The sequence below is a fragment of the Eubalaena glacialis genome, chromosome 2 (genome assembly GCF_028564815.1).
Source record: "Eubalaena glacialis isolate mEubGla1 chromosome 2, mEubGla1.1.hap2.+ XY, whole genome shotgun sequence".
In the NCBI taxonomy this organism is placed as follows: domain Eukaryota; kingdom Metazoa; phylum Chordata; class Mammalia; order Artiodactyla; family Balaenidae; genus Eubalaena; species Eubalaena glacialis.
In genome coordinates, this window is record NC_083717.1 from 121250052 (window position 1) to 121268360 (window position 18309).

An 18309-nucleotide genomic window follows, 5' to 3' on the forward strand; every position below is an offset into this window, starting at 1 on the left:
CAGCTGGGAGGAGGTGGCACGGGAATTCCCAGGTGCTGCTCTCGGCCTCACACCCGCGGGGATGGTGCCAAGAACACCGCAGGGATCCCCGAGGCTGGGCAAGCGGAAAACGAAGGACGAACTCCCCCACATTCAACCATGTCCTCTGTCGGCATCGCCCTCGGCCTAGAGTTCCTTCCTTCGAGGGTCAGCGAGGACGCGCTGGACGGGTCCTGAGCAAGCAGTGAAAAGGGAGGAGCCTTGCAAGGATGACCCGGCGAGGGGTACCCAGGCCTACGACCAAAAGAAGTGGGTTCTGCTCACGGTGCCCGAGGAGTGGGTGACACGGAAAGTGGGGACGCTGCCCCCCTTCCGGGAGATGGCCCGGGCTGCAGGCGACACGCACAGGGCGTAGCACGCTAGAGCCGGCGGGAGGGGTGGGCGCGAGCGCTCTCAGGGTCTCACGCGGCTCGGAGGCGCGGCGCGCATGCTCAGTCCGGCACCTCTCCGGGCGGGGCGGGAGACCCGGCTCTCCGAGGCGGGGGGTGAGGAGCGCTCGCGCAGCCGCCCCTCACAGGAGCGGGCTCAGCGGCTGCTGCAGCGCTCAGCGCCCGGGCCCTGCCGGAGCCGGGTCTAGCATGTGCCGCGTCTCCCCGGCGGTGGCGACGGCGGCTCCTCTGCAGCAACAGCGGCAGCAACGGCCGCCATGGCCAAGTCCAGCGCGGAGCTCTCCCGCGAGCTGCAAGGTACGAGGCTGCGGTGGTCTCCGGGACGCCCCGTCCGGGAGCCTCCCAGACCCAGTGCGTTCCTCCCCGCGGTACACCCCGGTGCCTCCCGCCCCTCATGCATCCGGTTCCAAGGCAGCTCCCTGCCCCTGCATCCCAGCTCGGGGCATCACTGTCCCACAGCATCCTCCGCTGCCCCCCTCGCCTCACCCCGTCAGGACCTACGTGTCCCAGAGCCGCCCGTCCCGATCTTCAGTGACAGGTGCAGTCCCTTCACGCTCCCTGGGGCTGACTCTCAGCGATTCTGGCCCACCCCTCGGCGAAGCATCCAGTGTCCCCTCCGGAGAATCCCCGTTTCCCCGCCGGGCGGGGCCAGGCCAGCCCTGCCGGGTGATGGGAGCTGCCCCAGTCCTGACCTCCTCTGGCCTCAACACCCTCCCTCCTCTGGGCCCGGCCCCGGAACTGGCTCGAGAGCCCCCCTAGCGCCCCGGCCAGTGGGGCAAAGAAGGGAGTCAGGGAAAAGGGCCTGGACCGGGGCTAAAACCAGGAGCAGGGTCTACTGAAGCTTATCTACCACAGCCCGCATCCCAGCCTGCCCCCTTCACTCCACCCCACACCCACACCTCACGGCCTCTCCTGTTTGCCTGGTTCTCAGACTCAGACCAAACCAAGGCCCGACCCCCCAGCGCTGCCAACCCTGACCCCCAGAGGCGGCAGCACAGGCTAGCCCACGCAGACACCAGGACGCTCAAGGATACTCAGAGGCATGCTGCACCGTGGCGATTTCCCACAGCTCCACAGGCACACAAGCACAATCGTGAGATGTGTGTACACACATCTTTACAGAAACTGCACACACACGCACGCACGCACACACACTGGGATATCTGGATGATTCTGCCAGCAGATGGGTATGGAACTCATTTAAACACTAACTCCTTCCTACCCCGCAGCTCCCACCCACACCAGAGCTGGCTGGCTCTGTGCCCCTTTCACAACTGCAGACACAGCATACTCATTCACACTTACCCATCCCCACCAATGCCACACACGGGCTCCCTGGCATCTTCTTTACATGCGTAGTAAAAGGTAGACACTCACACCCAGACCACCTAGAGTGCAGCCGAAGGGACACCCTCCACACCCCTACACACTGACTCACTCTGTGTTGACAGCTGCTGGAGTGCACGGGTTGGAAAAATCCTTCACACTCTCCCACGGTGTCACTCAGCTACTGTCCCCCGACTCAGGAACATCAGGAGCCAGAGTTTTCTCCACACCCCACTGCCTTTCTAATGGAAAGAGAAAAGTCACCCAAGAAGGAAAGGTCTCGGTCCCTGTCCTTCTCGGTCTCTCTCTGATTCTCTCTCCTCTCCTCTGCCCCGGCCCCTGGAGAGCCTCGGGTTTGCGGGGGCGGCCAGGGTCAGGGGAGCTCTGAGCAGCCCACCACCCACCTGCAGACAGCATCCGGAGGTGCTTGAGCCAAGCGGCTGTGCTCCAACAACATCGTGTCAAGCTGGAGACGAAGCCCAAGAAGTTCGAGGACCGAGTGCTGGTGAGGACACTGGGCTGGGGGAGGGGAGGGGGGATCAAGAGCACCTGGGCTGGTGAGGGCAAGGAGCCTGGGGGGACAGGGGAGACAGAGGTGGGGGGAGAGCTGAGAAGACATAGCCTGGGGGCAGGGGGAGGCTGGACTGCGTGGATGTCTAGGAGCCTAGGGTGGGGCATGTGAGAGAGGGGGGACTTCCAGAGCAGAGGGTCAGCTGGCAGGGGGTGCACACAGGCTGAGGGGGGCTAACAGAGGGCAGGGTGACTAGGGCCCAGGAAGCTGCCGTTTGCTGCTGATGTTCTTTTCCCCTCTCTGAAGGTCCTGACCTCCTGGCGCCTCCACCTTTTCCCCCTTAAAGTCCCAGCCAAGGTGAGTTGGGCCGATGAGCCGGAGAGCACCTGGCGTGCTCCCCTCTGAGCCCGGCAGCCAGGCCCTGACCATGAGCTGGGCATCCCCGTGTCCCCTTCCCCCAGGTGGAGAGCTCCTTCAATGTCCTGGAGATCCGCACCTTCAACACGCTCAGTCAGAACCAGGTGAGCACCAGGGCTTGGGCCCCACTCCTGGGCCAGCAGGAGGAGGGAGCCCGCATCTGAGGCCCTGCTGCTCCCTCTCCCCCAGATCCTAGTGGAGACAGAGCGTGGCATGGTGAGCATGCGGCTGCCATCAGCTGAGAGTGTGGACCAGGTGACACGACATGTGAGCTCTGCCCTCTCCAAGGTCTGCCCTGGCCCTGGGTGAGTGGCAAAGGAGGAGTCTCTCAGGGGTCAGACAAGGAGACCTCCTTCCTCCCTCCCTCCTTCCCCTGGGCCCCCGAGACATCAAGGAGAAGAGCTCTTGTGTCCCTATTCCTGCTTTTCCTGGGGATCCAGAAGCTATAACAGGGTAAGAATTGAGAGCCTCTTTCCACCCACCTTGGGATGGATTTGTTCATTTTCCAGGAGTCTAATCCGGCGTGGAAATGCAGACACCCCAGAAGGGCCCCGAGACACGTCCCCCAACTCTGAGACTTCCACGTCCACCGCTCACAGTGTCTGCGGTGAGCAGGGGCAGACTTGAGGAAAGTGGGGCCTACACCACCCTGCCCCTTGCTCAGAGTCCTCTGTGTACGGGGCTTTGCCTGCCCTGAGACTCCACGGCTCCCAGACCTCAGAGGTTCATGAACCCAGGACACTGGTGCATAAAGTGACCTTGACCTTTCCTTGAACTCCAAGCCTGTTCCCCACCCCCTTACCGCTCAAGGAGCCAGCCCATCTCCTGCCCCACAGGTGGCTTCTCCGAGACCTACGCCGCCCTGTGCGACTACAATGGGCTGCACTGCCGTGAGGAGGTGCAATGGGTGCGTTGGGCCAGGACCGGCAGGCGGGCAGGTGGGACCCAGAGGGATGGGGCAGAGGAGGAGGAGGAGGGAAGCAGGTGTGAGCCACTTCCACCTCTCCAAGGATGTGGACACCATCTATCATGCCGAGGATAACCGGGAGTTCAATCTTTTGGATTTCAGCCACTTGGAGAGCCGGTAAGCAGATGGGGTAGAGACTCAAGCCCCCATTCCAGCCCCAGCCCAGCCCTGGCCCTTCTAGGCTCTCCCTTCTGGTCCCACCCACAGCCCCGGCTCTGTCTCCCAGCCCCCACCCCCCCTGCCTTCCACCCATCTAGGCTTTCCCCAGCCCAACCACCCCAGCCCTAGTCTCTCCCTCCCAGCCCTAGCCACCTGCTCACCACTTTCCTGCTGCCCTGAATCTCCCCACAGAGACTTGGCCCTAATGGTGGCAGCCCTGGCCTACAACCAATGGTTCACCAAACTCTACTGCAAGGACCTGCGGCTGGTAGGGTCTAGGAGGGGCAGTGGGGAGGGGAGAGTACTGCCCTCTCTGGCTCCTGATCACATGACCCCCTCTGTCCTCAGGGCTCTGAAGTGCTAGAACAGGTGCTACACACCCTGAGCAAGTCGGGGAGCCTCGAAGAGCTGGTGCTGGACAACGCCGGGCTTAAGACGTGAGGCCATCCTCCTCCTTGGGCAGTGGTACCCCCTTGATGTAGTCTTAGGGTCCCAGAGCCTCAGAGCATGATATGGGCCTCTGAACCGTCTCATCCAGCTCCTCACCGTACAGAAGAGGCCCAAAGAGGGCACAAAGCAAGTCACGCCTAAGCCTCCTGACCCCCAGCTCCACAGCCTTCCCCCGTATCTCCATGCCCCGTCCCCTTCTGCCATCAGCCACCGAGCAGGGTGCGCTGCTCCGGTCTCGAGGACCCCAAGCTGGGCTTTGTCTCAGCACAACCTCTCAGGTATTCCGGAGTGACGGCAAGCTCCCTGGCAGGCCCCGAGCTGCTCCGCACCTGCGGGGGCCTCCGACCACTGTAGCCCCAGCCAGGCAGGCAGGTGGAGGAGGAGGGGAAGCCCAGGGCCTGGACAAACACATCCTTCCTCCCCTTCCCCAAAGGGACTTTGTCCAGAAGCTGGCCGGGGTATTTGGGGAGAACGGGAGCTGTGTGCTGCATGCCCTCACTCTGTCCCACAACCCCATCGAGGACAAGGGTGAGCCCCAGCCCTGAATCCTACCCCCCATCGCAACACAGACCCCTATCCCAGCCCAGAGCCCAACCCGGTCTGAACAGGGGCTCTCCGACCTGATGCCAGCCCCTGCCCCAATATGCCATCCTTGACTCCAGGCCCATAACCCACTCAAGCACCCAGTCTGACTCTGCACCACCTGCCCCCACTGCCCATCTCTCAGTGGGCCCCTTTCTCTCTCCACTCCCCAGGTTTCCTCAGCCTGAGCCAGCAGCTCCTCTGCTTCCCCACTGGCCTCACCAAACTGTGCCTGGCCAAGACTGCCATTTCCCCTCGAGGTACTTGCCCCGGGACCCCTGACCTCTGACTCTGACCCTCCCCCAGCACTGCCTGGGTGTCGAGTCCCAGAGGTGTACCCATACACTCACACAGCATCCCAGGGATCAAAGAAAGGAAAGGAGCCACATTTGGAGAGTGGGGAAGAGTTGTATGCAAGGGGAAGAGTTCGGCGGGTGGGGTGGCCAACCCAGCCCAGTGCCCGCTGTGCTCAGGGCTCCAGGCGCTGGGCCAGACCTTCGGGGCCAACCCGGCCTTTGCCAGCTCCCTTCAGTACCTGGACCTGAGCAAGAACCCTGGGCTGCTCGCCACAGATGAGGCCAACGTGAGTCCACGAATATAGCCTCAAGCCCCTGCAGAGGCCCAGCCGGGCTTCAGGGCCTGGGGTCTCTGCCCTTTAGCCCTGGGGAGGGGAGGGGTTCTGTCACCCCTTCACCTGCAACCCCTCTGTCCTTCCTTCCCAGGCCCTCTACAGTTTCCTGGCCCAGCCCAATGCCCTGGTGCACCTGGACCTGGCGGGGACTGACTGCGCCATCGACTTGGTGAGGGGTTGGTGACGGGGGAGCCAGCCTGTGATCTGGGGAGGCTGGGGTGGGTCACCCCCTCCTTGAGTACAGCGGTGGGCAGAGCTGGCAGGATGGCTTCAGGTTCAGCTGAATTACAAATCAACGCCAAAGCTCACACCTGTGCAGCACTTTATCCGTGCGCCGCCAAGGCTGTGCCGGCTGTGCCTAAAAGCCAGCCCGGATCCGTTCCTCAGCCGTGAGCCCCAGCGCAGCGCTGAGTCCACCGGAGGAAAGGACTCCTTCCCTAACTTGAACCAGGCACCTTACGAGCCTGTGGGCGCCCTGGCTTTACACATCCACTGCCTATGAGCCTCTCACCCCCTGGGGGCCAGGCAGGTGGGAGTAGACCCACTTTCCACAGAGGGGAAACTGAGGCTTGAAGAGGCTAAGTGGGCAGGCACAGCGGGGCTCGCACAGACTGACCGCAGAGGGCGAAGCGCCAGGGCCTTGGTGGGGAGGGAGGAGGGAGTCCTCGTCGCCCCTCCCGGCAGCCCTCCCAGCCCCGTGAGACGCACCCTGTCTCCACCCCACAGCTTCTGGGCGCCCTGCTCCACGGCTGCTGCTCCCACCTCACCTACCTCAACCTGGCGCGCAACAGCTGCTCCCACAGGTGGGAGCACAGGGGTGCAGCGAGGGGCGGGGCAAGTCGTGGGCGCCCCCTCCCTTGCTGACCCCAGGCATCTCCGCAGGAAGGGCCGGGAGGCCCCGCCTGCCTTCAAGCAGTTCTTCAGCAGCACCTACACTCTGAGCCACATCAACCTGTCGGCCACGAGGCTGCCCCTGGAGGCCCTCAGGTCGGGTGGGTGCAGGGTTGGGGGGTGTCCGAGGGGGAACCCTGGGAGAAGGGGGTGGGGGTAAAGGCGGGCCTGCTGACCTTCCTCCCACAGGGCGCTGCTCCAGGGCCTCTCCCTCAACAGTCACCTCAGCGATCTGCACCTGGACCTCAGCAGCTGTGAGGTGAGCCCTCAGTCCCCCCCCCATCACCCCACCGTTCATTTCCCTAAGTCAAGCTCTGGCTCCGTCTTGCCTCCGCGCTACCCCTCAGCGACCCCCTGCCCTGACCTCACCCCCACTTGCCCCTCTCCGTCTGTGGTCTGCGGCCCTCTTTCTAGAGGTCATTTTCAGTCTCCAGGATCTCCTCGCTGACCGCTTTGGGGTGGGAGATACCAAGCTTTCCCACCAGGTGGCAGGAGCAAGCTGTCTCCAGAGCAGCGGCCTGGAGATTTTTCTGGCTGAAGGGAGGGGAGAGAGCCCTAGGGAAGGATCTGGTATAGAGAAGGGGCCTCCAGATTTCACACCCGAGAAGACCTGGTATGACCTTGAATCCTGGCATGACTCCTCATATCTCTAAGCATTAAAGGTGCCCTGTCTTCCACCCACACCCCGTCCCTGCAGCTCCGCTCAGCTGGAGCCCAGGCTTTGCAGGAGCAGCTGTGGGCTGTCACCTGTGTGGGCAGCCTGGATCTGTCAGACAATGGTGAGTGGGGGCACTTCCCTTCCTGGGGGCCAGGTGGGGACAGGGGCCTAGAGCACGGGGGAGAAGCCCTAAGGAGACTCCAGGGAGCCTCAGGCCTCAAGGCCAGGCCTCTCCCATCTACTGGCCAGGGTTCGACTCGGACCTCCTGACACTGGTGCCCGCACTTGGCAAGAACAAGTCCCTCAAGCACCTGTTCCTGGGCAAGAACTTCAACGTCAAGGCCAAGTGAGGCCCCCCCCCATACCCACAGACCCTCACTCCATCATCCGCCTATCCTTGTGGCTCACTGTGTTACCCTTGACCGCCTCTCCGCTGCTCCACTAACATGACCCCAGCCCCCTCCCCTCCTACTCTGAGCCCCGACTCCCCGCAGGACCCTGGAGGAGATCCTCCACAAGCTGGTGCAGCTGATCCAGGAAGAGGACTGTGTGAGTGCCGGGGCCTGGGAGGGGACCTGCAGTGACAGGGGCTGCAGGGACTGGGCCAAACCCCCCACTTGCCCACACAGTCCTTGCAGTCACTGTCAGTGGCAGACTCCCGGCTGAAGCTTCGCACCAGCATCCTCATCAACGCCCTGGGCAGCAACACCTGCCTGGCGAAGGTGGATCTGAGCGGCAATGGCATGGAGGACATCGGGGCCAAGATGCTGTCTAAGGCCCTGCAGATAAACTCATCCCTCAGGTGGGGCCCACACCTGGACCCTTTCACCTGGAGCCCCAGCCCTCCCCCACACACATACATGCCCTCCCTGCTGCCTCACTGCTCTGTACCCCAGCTTCCAGGAGACCCTTAGTCCCAGGACCATCTCTGAGTCAGCCTCATTACCCAGGAAAGGAGGGAAGGCTCCTGAGGGGGATGTGTCCCCTCCGCCTAAGAGAGACCCCGAGGAAGGGGTAATACGCTGATGCTCACCCTTTCCCCAGAACTATCCTATGGGATCGGAACAATACATCTGCCCTAGGCTTTCTGGACATTGCAAGGGCCCTGGAGAGGTGAGTAGACCAGGGCCCTGCCCTGATCCTAGCCCCCAGCTTCCCTGTACCTGGACCAGGCCTGAACTACACCAGCCCCACCCCAGTCCACTTGACCTAGTTGCATAGAAATGTTAGGAAGGACCACAGAAGAGGGAAATGGTCAGCAAGAGGTGGGGTCTGGGGAGCAGGAGCCTCTCCTGCCCGCCTTTATCCCACCCAGCTGTGCCACTCTGTCCCACAGCAACCATACTCTGCGCTTCATGTCCTTCCCCGTGAGCGACATCTCCCAAGCCTACCGCAGCGCCCCTGAGCGTACCGAGGACGTCTGGCAGAAGGTGGCGGCCTGAGCAGGGTGGAACCCGAGGGGCAGGGGCCAGCCCATATCCCCTGGCCCTCACCCCACCCACCCATCATCATCTCCAGATCCAGTGGTGCTTGGTGAGGAACAACCATTCTCAGACGTGCCCGCAGGAACAGGCTTTCAGGCTGCAGCAGGGCCTGGTGACCAGCAGCGCCGAGCAAGTAAACGTTTCCCTCCGAGACACAGGGGGCACACGTGGGGCACGCAGGGCACAGGGCTGATGTGATGGAGCGCAGGTCGGGGCGGGAGGGGTCATGAGAGAGGCATCGTGTGGTGCCCATAAGTGGATTGAGCATGTGGGAGAGCAAAAAGACAGGACGTGCAGAATGTGGGCCCCAAACATGAGAGGACACGTGGGCAAACAGCAGGGGTCCCCAGACAAGGGGTCCCAGGACTGTGGGAGCTCCACTGAGTGTTCAAGAGGGCATCCCAAGAAGAAGAGGGAACAGGCCATCGGGAGACATCACCCTTACCCCTGTCAGTGCCAGCACCAGTAGCACTGCCCAAGGGGGCCCAGAAATGGGGCGCCTGGGGGCCCACCTGGGAAGGTGAAGATGCGAGAGTCCCCCCTAACACTCACGCCACCTGTGCTGCAGATGCTGCAGCGGCTGTGCGGACGGGTGCAAGAGGAGGTTCGGGCCCTGAGGCTGTGCCCCCTGGAGCCCGTGCAGGATGAGTTGCTCTATGCTCGGGACCTCATCAAGGACGCCAAGAACTCCCGGGCGGTGAGCCCTCCGCAGCCCCGCCCTCCCCTGACAGTCTAGGGAGCCCAGGAAGGCCAGCGTGCCGGCCCAGGAGCGTCCAGGCCCAGGAGTGCCCACGGACGGCACTGCTTATCCCCCCACGTTTTCACGGCCTCCTAGGCCAGGGACCCAGCGAGGCCAGATTCTGACCTTCTGATCAGAACCCCTTTCTTCCCCAGCTGTTTCCCAGCCTCTATGAGCTGGGCCACATGCTGGCCAACGACGGACCCGTGAGGCAGAGGCTGGAGTCAGTAGCCAGTGAGGTGTCCAAGGCTGTGGACAAGGAGCTGCAGGCAAGTCCTGGGGAGGGAGCCCAGTGCTGACCAAGGCCCTAAGCCGAGGGCCGAGGCCAGCACGGGAAGATTACCGTGGGCAAGAAGGAGTTACAGAGCTGAGACCACCTACACTCCCACTGTGCCAAGGCATTGCTAGAGAACCGGCCTCGGATATTTGCTGCTCGTTTCAACCTTAGCCCCTGAACTCTGAGCTCTCCCTCTGGACTCTGATCCTTGGACTGACTCTCCCCTGTCCGTGTGTCCATGTGGTAGGATGAAAAGGACACTGACCAGGATGTGGGGAAGCCTGAGTGTCCAAGGCTCTGCTGCTAACCAGCCCTGTGACCTTGGCCGGCCCCTCAGTCTCCCCACGGGGGGCTGGAATAGACAGGCTGGAGTCTCTTCCGCTGTGGTGCCAGCCCTGACCCTGCCCTCCTTGGGGCTCTGGCCTCCTTTCCCCACGTACTAGGTGATCCTGGAGTCCATGGTCAGCCTAACGCAAGAGTTATGCCCCGTGGCCATGCGGGTGGCTGAAGGGCACAACAAGATGCTGAGCAATGTGGCCGAGCGCGTCACTGTGCCGCGGAACTTCATCCGAGGGGCGCTGCTGGAGCAGGCGGGGCAGGACATCCAGAACAAGCTGGAGTGAGAGGCGGGGGTGGGGCTGGAGGGGGGCTGGACTTGGCCTGGAGCGCTTAGGGACTCGGGGGCCCAGCCAGCAGCAATGAATAATGAATGACACAATCTGCGCTACAAGGGATGAATCTTTAACCAACTGCAACCTTGCTATTTAGGGTCTGACTCGTCCTTGCCCTAGCAGTCTAAATGCTGAGCTGGGGCTTAGGAGTCCGAACAGTGCACACACGTGTACACGTACACACAGCCGCGCACATACCCCCAGGAACTGACCTCTAGAAACAGAGCACAGCTTCCTCGGAGGTGTGGACAAAGAATAGGGGTGCATGGACTGCGCTGCCCATCCCCCCAAGTTTTCATGGCCCCTAGAGCTCTCTCTCATTCCAGTCTGGGTGCCACCTCTCACTAAAATGAAGGAAAATTATTACACAAACCCGTGAAATGGCCAAGCTCAAGAAGTGTTGGTTCCTGCTCTTACAGCAGAGACGGGCAGAATTCACTCAACACCTCAGTTTACCTCGCTCTGTTCCACTGGAGCTCCAGGGGCCGGACCCAGAGCCCCTCTGCCCCTCCTTCCCCTCAGTTCCTCTCCGTCCACCCTCCCCCTCCACACACCCCTAGGCTGGAAGGGCTGTGGGTGGAGCTGGGTGGTGGATCCCAGGTGCCTCGTACAGCAGCTGTGTTCCCCGTGGGCAGCCAGGGCGGCCGGCCCGCTCCCTCAGGCGTCTGGGGAAGGCTGGGGCAGAGGCTCAGGGACAGGGAAGGAGGAGCTGAGCCGCCCCCCTGTGCCCACAGTGAAGTGAAGCTCTCAGTCGTCACCTACTTGACCAACTCCATAGTAGACGAGATCCTGCAGGAGCTGTACCACTCCCACAAGAGCCTGGTAAGACTTCTGAGCCTCAGCCCGGCCCAGACCTGTCCTCCACCCCGCATCACCCGCGTCTCCCCCCACCAGCCCTCCCCGTCAAGGTCCTGGGCGGTGGGCGGCTTCCTTGGGATCCTGTTCACACCTGTCCTTCCCTAGGCCCGACACCTGGCCCAGCTAAAAACACTGTCAGATCCGCCAGGAGGGCCGTGCCAAGGACAGGATCTGTCCTCCCGGGGCCAAGGCCGGAACCATGACCGTGACGAGACCACAGATGATGAACTTGGGACCAACATCGTGAGCACCCCCACTTCCCTCCTTAACCTTGGTCCTGCCCCTGACCCTGCAAAACGCTGTCCCCTTCTACTTCCCTGGACTCCACTCTCTGCCCCTCGCCGGGTCTCATCCCCTCGCCCCGATCCCGCCCAGCCTCTTCCCTTGTCCCATTGCCTCAGCCGCCTAAGGACAGGGAAGCGGGATGCACTCTAAAGAGAAGGCTTTATGAGGAATGGGAGGCTCCAGGCGAGGCTCCTGGGGTTTGCCACCTGGCCCCACCGCATGCCTCCGTCTCTGCAGGACACCATGGCCATCAAAAAGCAGAAGCGCTGCCGCAAGATCCGGCCGGTGTCTGCCTTCATTAGTGAGTCTTCCAGCCTCCGCGCTGATGGCCCTGATTCCCTTTCTTTTATCTCTGCCTCTCCAGCCTGCTTTCTCCTTGTCCCTCATGCTAGTCCCTCTAACGCTGCTCTCTCCACAGGTGGGAGCCCTCAGGACGTGGAAAGCCAGCTGGGGAGCCTAGGGATCCCCCCTGGCTGGTTCTCAGGACTCGGGAGCAGCCAGCCCACAGCTAGTGGCTCCTGGGAAGGTCTATCTGAGCTGCCCACTCATGGCTACAAACTAAGGCATCAAACACAAGGGAGGCCCCGGCCCCCCAGGACCACCCCTCCGGGACCTGGTCGGCCCAGCGTGAGTCCCTAAAGCCTCACAAGAGGACCAACTTCTCTTAGCAGTGCCAGAGCCAGAGATTCTAGCTCTAGGACACCAATGCCAGAGGTACTAGCCTTGGGGGATCGGGCAGGGGCCCAGACAGGCCATGGAACAGAAGAGGAGTTATCCGGATTGGATGGAGCTAGACCTTGTCACAGATAGGAAACCTCTGTCTGCTAGACAGTGGCAGTTCTCATTTTGGTGAGAGAGAGAGAGTCAAGAGCCACCAAGTTTAAGAAATGCCCAGGTATCCTGAAGTCTAAGTTTCCATGGGGCCAAGAAGAGGCAAGTCCAAGTCCAAAGGGGAAGGCCTTGAGTGGATGGGAGGAGGGCTTCCTCACCCAGATGGTATATCCTACAGGACTTTCCTCCCAGCAGGCGCCAGTACCTGGGACCCGTCAGGAGAACGGGACGGCCCCCCGCTTGGATGAGGGGCTGGAGGACTTCTTCAGCCGAAGGGTTATGGATGAAAGCTCCAGGTGTGGTGCCCAGGCACACCCCCCAACTTCAGCAGGCCCCGAGGCCCTGGAGGGCTCCTGTGTCCACCCATCTCCCAGAGAGGCCTCTCCAATGGCAGTGCCCCAAAGCCAGTCTCTCTGGGAGATTTCCCCCACATTCTCTTTCCTCCACACCGAGCCCTTAGTTCCCATGTTCTCTGAATCCCCTCAGGACAGCAGGAAAGAATGGGGCCGGAGTGAACCACCACAGTGGGATTGGGGTTGGGGGGATAGCAGGCCCTGGAATGGGGTGACGGTTAGTGGTACCAGGCCTGGAGGGTGTGTTCTGTTACTGTCCTGCACAGACTCCCTGGCATCTCTCCACAAGGAACTGGGTCACTTGGAGAGGCTGAGAGGAGATGGGGGGAGGGGTGCCTGCGAGGGAAGAGGCTGCTGGAGGGTTGTGACAGGGAAGGTGAGGACACCGTCCCCTGAGAATAGGTGGAAAGGGTTATGGAACGGCAGGAAAGACTAGATGAGACAGGACAGCTGGAGGTCCCGGAGAGCCAGGACTGGCCTAACGCCAGCACCACCCTGGGCCCTGAACGACCTCGGCATCTGACCTGGGTATCTCCCCACGACTTTGTCCCTAACTCACCCCGACCCTGCCCAGCTACCCCCGGACTCTGAGGACCCTGCGGCCAGGCCTCTCGGAGCCGCCACTCCCTCCACTCCAGAAGAAGAGGCGCCGAGGCTTGTTTCACTTTCGCCGGCCCCGGAGCTTCAAGGGGGACAGGGGGCCAGGGTCCCCCACCACCGGGCTCCTCCTCCCTCCGCCCCCGCCCCCGCCCCCAACTCAGGAGAGCCCCCCCAGCCCAGGTCCCCGCAGCCTCGGCAATAACTCCTCCCCCTGCTGGAGCCCAGAGGAGGAGAGCAGGCTCCTTCCTGCATTTGGCAGGGGCCGGGGGCCTTCCTTCCGCAGGAAGATGGTAAGTGAGGCAGGGGTGCCGAGTCCTGGTTTGCTGCCCCACACGTAGCCCATCCATGCACCCCACCCTAGGCACTTAACGGGAGACTGTTAGGACTCGGGAACTTGGTCATCCCAGTTCCTCGCTCTTGGGCCCCTTGGGCTAAGCCTGGTGACCCAGCGTATGCTGGGAGTCCACCATGCAAATGAGGGCAGTGGAAGGACTCCTCAGAGGGTCTGGGTAGGGCTTCCCCAGGCAGGGGGCTCTGAGGGGTTGGGGCCCTCCCCTGCTCCCTTGCTGCCTGTGGAGCCCCTTCTCCATCGGGAACTGATTCTAAACCCGAAACCTTGTTCCAGGGCACCGACGGGGCAGAGCCTGGGGAGGGGGGCCAGGCCCCTGGGACAGCACAGCAGCCAAGGGTCCACAGTGTCGCCCTCCCTGGGTTGGGAAGAGCCAAGGGTTGGAGCTTCGATGGGAAACGAGAGGTGAGCGGAACCTGGGGAGGCGAACTGAGGGTCCCAAGGGTCCCTGCATACCACCCTCCCCTCCCCACGGCCCTGCGGTTGGTAGGTCAGTGGAGAGAGCGATGCTCTGGAGTAGAAGGTGTCAGCTGCAGTTCTGCCCCTACACTTGCTGTGCAACCCTGGACAAGTCACGCTGGAGCCTCTGCTTCCTCATAAAGTGTGTGGCCCTAAAAATACTTACCTCTAGAGCTGTTTTCCCAAATTTTGGTGACTTGATTACCACCTTTATGATGGCTTTTTACCTTCTCCACATACCACGGCATTATTTACATAATATTTTTATTTAAATCAACTCACCTGTTGTTTTTTTTTTAAATAAATTTATTTATTTATTTATTTATTTATAGCTGCGTTGGGTCTTCGTTCCTGCGCACGGGCTTTCTCTAGCTGCGGCGAGCAGGGGCTACTCTTCGTTGCGGTGCGCGGGCTTCTCATTGCGGTGGCTTCTCTTTTTGCGGAGCACGGGCTCTAGGCGCGTGGGCTTCAGTAGTTGTGGCTCGCGGGCTCTAGAGTGCAGGCTCAGTAGTTGTGGCGCACGGGCTTAGTTGCTCCGCGGCATGTGGGATCTTCCCGGACCAAGGCTCAAACCTGTGTCCCCTGCGTTGGCAGGCGGATTCTTAACCACTGCGCCACCAGGGAAGCCCTCAACTCACCTTTTTAAACTCAGTCTGGACCTAAGCATTATCATCTTTAGAATCACAGGCTTGTTGTACTAGTCATGTTTTTTCTACTACACATAAAATAAACACATATTAAAATAACCGTATGTTCATTTGTGTAAACCATTTCTTATGCCCCTAGGGGTGGTATGAGTGCCACTCTTTGGGGAAAACAGTCCGAATGTCTAGGGACTAATGACATGAGATGCTAGAGCAGAAGCCCCTTGCTAACTGCAGTCCCCACACAGAAGGGACTTTTTTAATGACCTGACTCAGCTGTCCTTTCAGGGCCCAGGCCCAGACCTGGAGGGCAGCGTCCAGCCTTGGCAGAAACGGCGCTCCTCGGACGATGCAGGTGAGAATGATCGCCCTCACGTCCTTCCTTTGCCCTGTCTCTCAAGGCTCCTGCTAACATGCCTTTTCCCTTTTCCCCTTTCCCATCCCCTCCCTCCACTCCAGGGCCTGGAGCCTGGAAGCCACCACCACCACCCCAAAGCACCAAGCCGAGCTTCAGTGCCATGCGCCGAGCAGAGGCCACGTGGCACATAGGTATGGAAAGCCTCTTCTCTGGCAGCAGCTCTGAAGGCCCGGGTTATGTCCAAAGAGACAGAAGCCAACTAAGGCGGGGCAGTAAAATGTCAACACTGTGCAAATGCTTCAGGATAGTTACAAAACTACATCCAAAAGAAACAAACAACCCAATCCAAAGAAAGGTCCCACGGAACAGAAGTGGCTTTGCCAGGCTTAGCCTACAAGGAACAACACTTTGTGGGTGGTTCGGGGAATTCTCTAGAGCGGGGGCCATCAGCAGAATGGCACCCTCTATAAAGAAGGACTCTCTCTGCACCCTAGCTGGGGAAAGGGTGGGCAGTACCAGCCATACCAGGCCCACCTAACAACACTCCAGTCTCCCCCAAAAATAGTTCACCAGGCCATCCTCCGCTCACGCAGAAAGGTACCACACAGCAGGGGCAAGAGCCCCCTGCCTCAGAGGTCAGACACCCTGGGTGTTAGTGCCGGCTCAGTCACCACCCACAGTGTTGACAGGTTATTCACCTTCCAGAATAAAGGGCGGGGGGGATCATAGTATGACACCACCCTTCTGCTGGGTTCAGAGCACCTTTCACTTAGGGAGCAGCTAAAGGAAAGCCGGTCAGCTCGGCATCAGCCTCAGTTCCACCAGGTCTGGAATGTGACCCTCCAACAACAGTGACAGGGACAAATCTCCCTGGAGAGGTTGACACTCCCTTCCCTCCTCCACTCCCACCCCAGGGCTAGGGCATAAGGGCGCGGTGCAGAGCCAGGCTGGCCCGAGGCTTGGCAGTGCCTGTGCTCCTGCCCCGTCCTCCAAGGCCGACCCAGCACTGGGGTCACCTTCGCTCATGATCCCATCCCACACACAGACTAGTTAAGACACCGGAAGAGGGGCTCCACCCTTCATTTAGGAGGCGGTGATTGTCGGGTGCTCCCTGCGCACACCCTAACTGCCGGCACCCTCCTGGGCTTCCTCACCCGCACCTCACAGATACACACACAGGCAACCCCAAACACGTGGCACATCCTTGGGTCCAGGCTGCCTAAAGCCACGGAGGCAGGGTAGGGGGAATGGTGAGGGTGCCAGGCATTTCTCCTCCAGACTCACCATCTAAATCAGACTGGCAGAGAGTTCTAGGAGTGCCAGGTTGCAGCCTTGGCAGGGCGCCGGGGCACTGCAGCCCTGGATGGGCAGCCATGCCTGTGGACCCGGCGGGCCGCGGGCCCTGGCTCTGTCCCTGCTCTTCAAGAGGGTCAGCCAGAGCCCCCTGCAGAGGTGACAGGCTCAGGAGGATCCTGGGGACTGTGAGAGCAGGAGGGGACATCCGAGGCAGAGACATGGGAGCAAATGGGCTTGGAGGGGAAAGTCCTGGCCTCCAGGGCTTCACAGGGACAAGGGACAGGGAGGGCTGTGCAAGAATGTCTTTTCCTGCAGTTTCTTCTCTCTTCCCATCCCCCAGCTGAGGAGAGCGCCCCCAACCACAGCTGCCAGAGCCCCAGCCCAGCATCCCAAGATGGGGAGGAGGAGAAGGAGGGGGCCCTATTCCCAGAGAGGACGGTTCCTGCCAGGAACGCCAAGGTGAGAGCCAGCAAGGCGGTGGGTAGGGCACTTTGAGGAGGCAAAAGGACAAACTAACCGACTGAGCATCTTCCTTCTGTGCCAGCTGCAGGACCCTGCTTTAGCTCTGCGGCCCCCCAAGCCGGTGGCTGTGCACAGGGGCCACTGGCTCCCTCAGGAGCCAGGGGGCAGGGAGGAGGCTGAGACTGGGGGTGCGGCCCCAGGAATGAACAAACCCCGACTGAGGCTGGGATCCCAGCAGGACCAAGAGGAGCCTGAGGTCCAAGGTCTGCCACCTGGCTAAAGGGGGTGTGGGGCACCTCTGGGGCCTTGCTGCCCACATCGGGTCCCTTCCTGGGCACCGGATGAGTGACAGACAGCCAGAAGTCATAGCCTGGATGAGTGCCCAGCCTGTGAGCCCCACTCATGGGCCAGGCCTGCCTTGACTGTCATTTCAGGGCTCCCGGATCTGGGCCGCCGGACTGCCCCCCTGAAGCCCAAGAGGACACGGCGGGCACAGTCCTGTGACAAGCTGGAGCCTGATAGAAGACAGCCCCCTGACCCCACAGGTGCCAGAGGGGTGGGCTAGAGGGTGGTCCCCCTTCCCACCCATCCATGTGTCGAGGCCGCCCACACGGCGTGGCTGGCTCTCCCTGCCTGGGAAACAGGACTCCCTGGATTTCCCCCAGCAGGAGCCAGCGAGCCAGCAACAGGGTGACAGCCGCTGCAGCACCCCCCCAGCCCTCCTCTCGACATGTGCCTCACAAGGACTCAGACCCCCACCCATCCCCGCACCTCCAGGCCCTTCTGCCAACCCCTGCCTCACGGGCGCAGTACCGCAGGACGAGGCCTGGGGGACAGGACGTGGGGGACAGGAAGGGAGGGAGCAGCCTGGAGAGAGAGACTCTGCTTGCTCTGCAGACCTGGGGGGTGGGGGGTGTCTCCTCACCTGGGAGGGCAGATCTGTCCCTCTGTCCCCAGGGGCTCTCTCTCCACTTGTATAGAATAAAAAAACCAAAATCACCGCCTGCCCGAGTCTCTGCTGTTTTCCCCGTTCTCTGCTCCCATCCCCACCAGCTGCTCCCCTTCCCTCAAGGCCCACAGTGGGGAAAAGTGGGGAACATCCCCCCAGAGATGGGGCTAGAGCTCTAAGGGGAGAGGTAGGAAAGACTGGAGAGCTGCTGGATGGGAGGGGACTCAGAAGTCCCCAAGCAGGGTGGCTGTTATGTGCAGGGTCTTGGCTGAGCTGGCTGGAGAAGGGGGGGAACCAACACCAGTGTGTGTTGGGCTTTGGGGAGGTGCAGTGGGATTGGGGAGATCCCAGTGTCCCAGGAAGAGACTGGGAGCAGTGTGCTCTGTGTGTGTGTGTGTGTGTGTGTTTACACACAGGCAGGCTCACTAATGGTGGAATTAAATGGTGTTGTGTCATCCTGGGGGCACCATCAGTAGTCAGAAACCTCAACAGTAGAGTGGCCTGCATGTGAGCAGAAGTGCCTAGGGCAGGAGAAGATCAAGGATTAAAATTAATCGTTTCTCATCAGTGTACCAACAAATGCCAGCTTGGCATTCAAGACTGGGCTCAAGGACTTCCCTGGCGGCACAGTGGTTAAGAATCCGCCTGCCAATGCAGGGGACACGGGTTCGAGC

At 61.2% G+C, this 18309-nt stretch overlaps 1 protein-coding gene across 1 annotated transcript; it reads left to right on the top strand.

The window, feature by feature from the left end:
• Nucleotides 1–610: 610 nt before the first annotated feature.
• Nucleotides 611–17484, top strand: CARMIL3 (capping protein regulator and myosin 1 linker 3). Its single transcript, XM_061182383.1, has 40 exons — nucleotides 611–725; nucleotides 2165–2259; nucleotides 2572–2622; nucleotides 2727–2786; nucleotides 2872–2987; nucleotides 3192–3289; nucleotides 3519–3589; nucleotides 3693–3766; nucleotides 4001–4076; nucleotides 4157–4245; nucleotides 4692–4786; nucleotides 5014–5100; nucleotides 5314–5423; nucleotides 5563–5640; nucleotides 6198–6274; nucleotides 6354–6458; nucleotides 6552–6621; nucleotides 7060–7141; nucleotides 7270–7366; nucleotides 7515–7569; nucleotides 7650–7822; nucleotides 8065–8133; nucleotides 8357–8450; nucleotides 8539–8637; nucleotides 9073–9201; nucleotides 9399–9512; nucleotides 9964–10139; nucleotides 10926–11013; nucleotides 11155–11292; nucleotides 11572–11635; nucleotides 11753–11961; nucleotides 12361–12461; nucleotides 13093–13408; nucleotides 13744–13872; nucleotides 14859–14925; nucleotides 15030–15119; nucleotides 16565–16683; nucleotides 16769–16949; nucleotides 17121–17231; nucleotides 17352–17484. The coding sequence occupies exons 1-40, from the start codon at nucleotides 686–688 to the stop codon at nucleotides 17378–17380; spliced, it is 4122 nt and encodes a 1373-aa protein (XP_061038366.1). The 5' UTR covers nucleotides 611–685; the 3' UTR covers nucleotides 17381–17484.
• The last annotated feature ends 825 nt before the right edge of the window (nucleotides 17485–18309 follow it).